This window comes from Salmo salar, chromosome 09 (genome assembly GCF_965601325.2).
Source record: "Salmo salar chromosome 09, fSalSal1, whole genome shotgun sequence".
In the NCBI taxonomy this organism is placed as follows: Eukaryota; Metazoa; Chordata; class Actinopteri; order Salmoniformes; family Salmonidae; genus Salmo; species Salmo salar.
The window spans coordinates 152,177,536-152,186,063 of NC_138299.1; the positions used below are offsets into that span (position 1 = coordinate 152,177,536).

Here is an 8,528-nt window from a genome sequence, read left to right on the forward strand (position 1 = left end):
GAGGCCAGGTGCTGAAGACTATTCTAGTGCCCTCGCCAATGTATGTATGTATGTATGTATGTATGTATGTATGTATGTATGTATGTATGTATGTATGTATGTATGTATGTATGCATGTTGAAGAGGGTGGTGCTTAAGGTGCATCCCTGTCTCACCCCCCGACCCTGTGGAAACACATTTATTTTTTGGACAATTTTAACCACACACTTGTTGTTTGTGTACATGCATTATGTTTTTTGTGTTTTTCCCCCAACACCACTTTCCATCAATTTGTATTATTATTATATTTTTTTAATATATATATATTTAACCTTTATTTAACCAGGTAGGCCAGTTGAGAACGAGTTCTCATGTACAACTGCGACCTGGCCAAGATAAAGCAAAGCAGTGCGACAAAAACAACACGGAGTTACACATGGAATAAACAAGCATACAGTCAATAACACAATAGAAAAATCTGTATACAGTGTGTGCAAATGTAGTGAAGAGGTAAGGCAATAAATAGGACAATAGTGGCAAAATAATTACAATTTAGCAATTTGCACTGGAGTGAAATATGTGCAGATGAGGATCTGCAAGTAGAAATCCTGGTGTGCAAAAGAGCAGAAAAACAAGTATAGGGATGAGGTAGGTAGTTGGTTGGATGGGCTATTTACAGATGGGCTGTGTACAGCTGCAGCGATCGGTAAGCTGCTCTGACAGCTGACGCTTAAAGTTAGAGGGGGACATATAAGTCTCCAACTTCAGTGATTTTTGCAATTCGTTCCAGTCATTGGCAGCAGAGAACTGGAAGGAAATACGGCCAAAGGGGGTGTTGGCTTTGGGGATGACCAGTATAGCAGACCCTCAAGCCAAATTGAGTCAAAAGCTTTATGGAAATTGTATTTTTTTATTTTTTATTTCACCTTTATTTAACCAGGTAGGCAAGTTGAGAACAAGTACTCATTTACAATTGCGACCTGGCCAAGATAAAGCAAAGCAGTTCGACAACATACAAAAACACAGAGTTACACATGGAGTAAAACAACATACAATCAATGATGCAGTAGAAGAAAAAAATAAATAAGACTATATACAATGTGAGCAAATGATGTGAGATAAGGGAGGTAAAGGCAAAAAAATGCCATGGTGGCAAAGTAAATAAAGTATAGCAAGAAAAACACTGGAATGGTAGATTAGTAGTTTGAAGAAAGTTCAAAGATAAAATATAAATAATATGGTGCAAAGGAGCAAAATAAATAAAATAAATAAATACAGTAGGGGAAGAGGTAGTAGTTTGGGCTAAATTATAGATTGGCTATGTACAGGTGCAGTGATCTGTGAGCTGCTCTGACAGCTGGTGCTTAAAACTAGTGAGGGAGATAAGTGTTTCCAGTTTCAGAGATTTTTGTAGTTCGTTCCAGTCATTGGCAGCAGAGAACTGGAAGGAGAGACGACCAAAGGAGGAGTTGGCTTTAGGGGTGACCAGAGAGATATACCTGCTGGAGCGCGTGCTACAGGTGGGTGCTGCTATGGTGAGCGGAGATAAGGGGGGACTTTACCTAGCAGGGTCTTGTAGATGACCTGGAGCCAATGTGTTTGGCGACGATTATGAAGCGAAGGCCAGCCAACGAGAGCGTACAGGTCGCAGTGGTGGGTAGTATATGGGGTTTGGTGACAAAACGGATGGCACTGTGATAGACTGCATCCAGCTTGTTGAGTAGGGTATTGGAAGCTATTTTGTAAATGACATCGCCGAAGTCGAGGATTGGTAGGATGGTCAGTTTTACGAGGGTATGTTTGGCAGCATGAGTGAAAGATGCTTTGTTGCGAAATAGGAAACCAATTTGAGATTTCACTTTGGATTGGAGATGATTGATGTGAGTCTGGAAGGAGAGTTTACAGTCTAACCAGACACCTAGGTATTTGTAGTTGTCCACAAATTCTAAGTTAGAACCGTCCAGAGAAGTGATGCTGGACAGGCGGGCAGGTGCAGGCAGCGATCGGTTGAAGAGCATGCATTTAGTTTTACTTGTGTTTAGGAGCAGTTGGAGACCACGGAAGGAGAGTTGAATGGCATTGAAGCTCGTCTGGAGGGTTGTTAACACAGTGTCCAAAGAAGGGCCAGAAGTGTACAGAATGGTGTCGTCTGCGTAGAGGTGGATCAGAGATTCACCAGCAGCAAGAGCGACATCATTTATGTATACAGAGAAAAGAGTTGGCCCAAGAATTGAACCCTGTGGTACCCCCATAGAGACTTCCAGAGGTCCAGACAGTAGGCCCTCCGATTTGACACACTGAACTCTGTCAGAGAAGCAGTTGGTGAACCAGGCGACGCAATCGTTTGAGAAACCAAGGCTACTGAGTCTGCCGATGAGGATGTGGTGATTAACAGAGTCAAAAGCTTTGGCCAGGTCAATGAATACGGCAGCACAGTATTGTTTTTTATCGATGGCGGTTACGATGTCGTTTAGGACCTTGAGCGTGGCTGAGGTGCACCCATGACCAGCTCTGAAACCAGATTGCATAGCGGAGAGGGTGCGGTGGGATTCGAAATGGTTGGTAATCTGTTTGTTGACTTGGCTTTCGAAGACCTTAGAAAGGCAGGGTAGGATGGATATAGGTCTGTAGCAATTTGGGTCAAAAGTGTCACCTCCTTTGAAGAGGGGGATGACAGCAGCTGCTTTCCAATCTATGGGAATCTCAGACAACACGAGAGGTTGAACAGGCTAGTAATAGGGGTTGCAATAATTTCGGCAGATAATTTTAGAAAGAAAGGGTCCAGATTGTCAAGCCCAGCTGATTTGTAGGGGTCCAGATTTTGCAGCTCTTTCAGAACATCAGCTGAATGGATTTGGGAGAAGGAGAAATGGAGGAGGCTTGGGCGAGTAGCTGTGGGGGGTGCAGTGCTGTTGAATGCAGTAGGGGTAGTTAGGTGGAAAGCATGGCCAGCCGTAGAAAAATGCTTATTGAAATTCTCAATTATAGTGGGCGTATCGGTGGTGACAGAGTTTCCTATCCTCAGTGCAGTGGGCAGTTGGGAGGAGGTGTTCTTATTCTCCATGGACTTTACAATGTCCCAGAACTTTTTAGAGTTGGAGTTGCACGAAGCGAATTTCTGTTTGAAAAAGATAGCCTTGGCGTTTCTAACTGCCTGTGTGTATTGGTTTCTAACTTCCCTAAAAAGTTGCATATCGCGGGGGCAGTTCGATGCTAATGCAGAACGCCACAGGATATTTTTGTGTTGGTTAAGGGCAGTCAGGTCTGGGGAGAACCAAGGGCTAGATCTGTTCCTGGTTCTAAATTTCTTGAAAGGGGCATGCTTATTTAAGATGGAGAGGAAGGCATTTAAAAAAAATAACCAGGCATCCTCTACTGATGGGATGAGGTCAATATCCTTCCAGGATACCAGGGCCAGGTCGATTAGAAAGGCTTGCTCGTTGAAATGTTTCAGGGAGCGTTTGACAGTGATGAGTGGAGGTCGTTTGACCGCTGACCCATTACGGGTGCAGGCAATGAGGCAGTGATCGCTGAGATCTTGGTTGAAAACAGCAGAGGTATATTTAGAGGGCACGTTGGTTAGGATGATATCTATGAGGGTGCCAGTGTTTGCGGCTTTGGGGTTGTACCTGGTGGGTTCATTAATAATTTGTGTGAGATTGAGGGCATCAAGCTTGGATTGTAGGATGGCTGGGGTGTTAAGCATGTCCCAGTTTAGGTCACCTAGTAGCACGAGCTCTGAAGATAGATGGGGGGCAATCAGTTCACATATGGTGTCCAGAGCACAGCTAGGGGCCGAGGGGGGTCTATAGCAGGCGGCAACGGTGAGAGACTTGTTTTTGGAGAGGTGGATTTTTAAAAGTAGAAGTTCAAATTGTTTGGGTACAGACCTGGATAGCAGGACAGAACTCTGCAGGCTATCTCTGCAGTAGATTGCAACACCGCCCCCTTTGGTCGTTCTATCTTGTCTGAAAACGTTGTAGTTAGGGATGAAAATTTCAGAGTTTTTGGTGGACTTCCTAAGCCAAGATTCAGACACAGCTAGGACATCCGGGTTGGCAGAGTGTGCTAAAGCAGTGAATAAAACAAACTTAGGGAGGAGGCTTCTAATGTTAACATGCATGAAACCAAGGTTATTACGGTTACAGAAGTCATCAAAAGAGAGCGCCTGGGGAGTAGGAGTGGAGCCAGGCACTGCAGGGCCTGGATTCACCTCTACATCGCCAGAGGAGCAGAGAAGAATAAGTATGAGGGTACGGCTAAAAGCTATAAGAATTGGTCGTCTGTGACGTCCAGAATAGAGAGAAAAAGGAGCAGGTTTCTGGGGGCGATAAAATAGCTTCAAGGTATAATGTACAGACAAAGGTATGGTGGGATGTGAGTACAGAGGAGGTAAACCTAGGCATTTAGTGATTATGAGAGAGATATTGTCTCTAGAAACATCATTGAAACCAGAAGATGTCATAGCATGTGTGGGTGGAGGAACTGAGAGGTTGGATAAGGTATAATGAGCAGGGCTAGAGGCTCTACAGTGAAATAAGCCAATAAACACTAACCAGAACAGCAATGGAGAAGGCATATTGACATTAAGGAGAGGCATGCTTAGCCGAGTGATCAAAGGGTCCAGTGAGATTCAGACAGCTAGCCGGGCCATAGGTAGCAAGCTGGTGGAAGATGGGAGGGAGGTCTGTTTTTAGCCACCTCGTGCGTTTCCGTCTGTGGGTTAGTGGGGTTCCGTGTGGAAGGGGGGACCTGTCCAATTTGGCAAAATAGTTAGTTATAGTGGCCCAAGAAAAGTGTCCGATAGACCTATTCAGATCGCAGCCGAAAAGACAGCTAACGATTAGCGGGCCGCAGATGGGCGATCAGGTTACGTCGCGACGGAGGGGCCAGTTGGATAACTCCCTCGGGCAGATAACGTCGGTGGTCCAGTCGTGAAGACCCGATGGGGCTCCGCATCGGCAGTAAAACGGGTCAGGATAGGTGAGTTGTAGCCCAGGAGACACTTCAGCTGGCTAGCTCAGGAATAGCCCAGGAGTGGCTGACGGAACTCTTCAGCTGGCTAGCTCCATAATAATGTGTGTTAATTCTGTGACCGACGTTGCCAATAGTCACTCAGGTAGCAGCTAGTTAGCTGCAAGATCCAGGTGTAAATGTCCAGAGCCTGCGGTAGAAATCGGGGAAAGGAAAGAGAATAGGTCCGGTATGCTCTGATCTGAGTCACGCTGTATTCAGATGAGGTAAATAATACTTTCTTTTTTAAATTGGTGAGGCGGGTTGCAGGAGAGTGCTTTGAGGTTGAGTTTTTAGAATAAAAAATATAAAAAGATAAGTGAAGAAAAAAGATGTGTGTATATATATATGTATGTATGTATGTATATGTATATGTATATGTATATATATATATATGTATATATATATATATATATATATATATATATATATATATATATATATATATATATATATATATATATACGGGACAAGAGGAGGGTAGAGGACGTCTGAACTGCTACGCCATCTTGGATAACGATCATGATTAACAAATTGATGATCAAATTAACAAAGCATGAGAAGACTTTGCCTTTGTTTTGATTTATTTGTCAATTAGGGTGTGCATGGTGAATACGTGGTCTGTCATACGGTAATTTGGTAAAAAGCCAATTTTTGATGCAGAGGATTTTCCCAAGGTTGTTATTGACACATCCCACGGTAGTTATTGGGGTCAAATGTGTCTCCACTTTTGTGTATTGGGGTGATCAGTCCTTGGTTCCAAATATTGGGGAAGATGCCAGAGCTGAGGATAGCAAATAGGAATTTGTGGTCTGTATATTTTATCACTTCATTTAGGATATCATCAACACCACAGGCCTTTTTGGGTTGGAGGGTTTGTATTTTGTCTTGTTGTTCATTCAATGTAATTGGAGAATCCAGTGGTATCTGGTAGTCTTTAATAGTTGATTCTAAGATTTGTATTTGATCATGTATATGTTTTTGCTGTTTGTTCTTTGTCATAGAGCCAAAAAGACTGGAGAAGTGGTTTATCCATACATCTCTGTTTTGGATAGATAACTCTTCATGTTGTTGTTTGTTTAGAGTTTTCCAATTTTCCCAGAAGTGGTTAGATTCTATGGATTCTTCAATTACATTGAGCTGATTTCTGACGTGCTGTTCCTTCTTTCTCCGTAGTGTATGTCTGTATTGTTTTAGTGATTCACCATAGTGAAGGCGTAGGCTCAGGTTTTCTGGGTCTCTGTGTTTTTGGTTGGACAGGTTTCTCAATTTATATCTTAGGTTTTTGCATTCTTCATCAAACCATTTGTCATTGTTGTTAATTTTCTTCGGTTTTCTATTTGAGATTTTTAGATTTAATAGGGAAGCTGAGAGGTCAAATATACTGTTTAGACTTTCTACTGCCAAGTTTACACCTTCACTATTACAGTGGAACGTTTTGTCCAGGAAGTTATCTACTAAAGGGATTGAATTTGTTGTTACCTAATTGTTTTTTGGTAGGTTTCTACACTACATTCCTTCCATCCATAGCATTTCTTAATATTACTCAGTTCCTTTGGCTTTGATGCCTCATGATTGAGTATTACTCTGTTCAAGTAGACTGTGATTTTGCTGTGATCTAATAGGGGTGTCAGTGGGCTGACTGTGAACGCTCTGAAAGACTTGTATCTCTGTCTGTCTCTCGCTCCGTCTCTTTCTCTGATTGATCAAGTGTTAACTCTCTCTCTATGTGATTGGTCAGATGGGGAAGATGAGAAGCCGCCCCTTCCTCCTCGTTCCGCCTCCTCCTCCACAACACCTACAGGCTCCGCCCCGGAGACATCAACCGACAGGTACAGCACACAGAACAAACACACACACACACACAGAACACACACACACAGAACACACACACACAGAACACACACACACAGAACACACACACACAGAACACACACACACAGAACACACACACACAGAACACACACACACAGAACAAACACACACACACACACACACACACACAACAAACACACACACAGACACAGATCAAACACACACAGTTGTGCGTGATCTGGTAAAACATTGGCCCTAGTAAAAGGTGGGTCTTAAATGTGATCAATTGCCTACCAACTGATGCTGGTTGTATTGATTCAGTCAGTCTGTTCAGGGCCAAGAACAACCCTCAAGAACCCTTCCCCTCTCTTTCCTCTTCTCCTCGTTTTCTATCCTCTCATACCCCCCCCCCATCTCCTGAGATAGGAAGACAACATCCTGTTTAAAACCACACAGCTCATTGAGGAGGCTGTGTTTGTGTTCTCTGTGTGTGTGTGTGTGTGTGTGACTCCACAGAAACTGTGTGTGTGTGTAGTTTATCTTGCTTAGACAGTGAGTCAGCAGCCGTCTGATCCTGAGGAAATCTGTGACTTTGGAAAGTTGTTGTCCTGTCTTCAGTGTTCTATACTCACCACAAGGCCAGTCCCCCCCCCCCCATGGTCTCTATGGTAAATCCAGAGGATTTAAGACCCGTGTCTGTTCTACTGACACGGATTGTGATGTTGTTCCGTCCTACTTTAGCGCCCCTGCTGCTAACGGCCTGAGCACCATTTCCCATGAGTATCTGAAGGGAAGCTACGCTCTGGACCTGCAGGCTGTCAAACAGGGAGCCAGCTCTCTGCCCCACCTCAACAAGACACTGGTGTCCTCCTGCAAACGCCTCAACGGGTGACACACACACACACAATGTTCTCTCTCACAGAGAGCCACACACACACACACACACACACACACACACACACACACACACACACACACACACACACACACGTTCTCTCTCACAGCACACACACACACACACACGTTCTCTCTCACAGACACACACACACACACACGTTCTCTCTCACAGACACACACACACACACACGTTCTCTCTCACAGCCACACACACACACCCACAATGTTCTCTCTCACAGACACACACACACACAATGTTCTCTCTCACAGACACACACACAGACACACACACACAATGTTCTCACTCACAGACACACACACAATGTTCTCACTCACAGCACACACACACAATGTTCTCACTCACAGACACACACACAATGTTCTCACTCACAGACACACACACACAATGTTCTCACTCACAGCACACACACACAATGTTCTCTCTCACAGACACACACACACAATGTTCTCTCTCACAGACACACACACACACACACAATGTTCTCTCTCTCACACACACACACACACACACACACACACACACACACACACCACACACACACACACACACACACACAATGTTCTCTCTCACAGACACACACACACACACAATGTTGTCTCTCAGACACACACACACACAATGTTCTCTCTCACAGACACACACACACACACAATGTTGTCTCTCAGACACACACACACAATGTTCTCTCTCTCTCACACACACACACACACACACACACACAATGTTCTCTCACAGACACACACACACACACAATGTTCTTTCTCAGCACACACACACACCACACACACACACACACACAATG

General features: G+C 44.1%; 1 protein-coding gene across 1 annotated transcript in view; it reads left to right on the plus strand.

The window, feature by feature from the left end:
* Nucleotides 1-8,528, plus strand: part of inppl1a (inositol polyphosphate phosphatase-like 1a) — a 65,644-nt gene that overhangs the window by 24,697 nt on the left and 32,419 nt on the right. Inside the window, exons 4-5 of the mRNA XM_045724799.2 lie at nucleotides 6,734-6,824; nucleotides 7,549-7,695. Of these exons, the coding sequence (XP_045580755.1) occupies nucleotides 6,734-6,824; nucleotides 7,549-7,695 (238 nt within the window). The remainder of the gene's footprint in view (nucleotides 1-6,733; nucleotides 6,825-7,548; nucleotides 7,696-8,528) is intronic.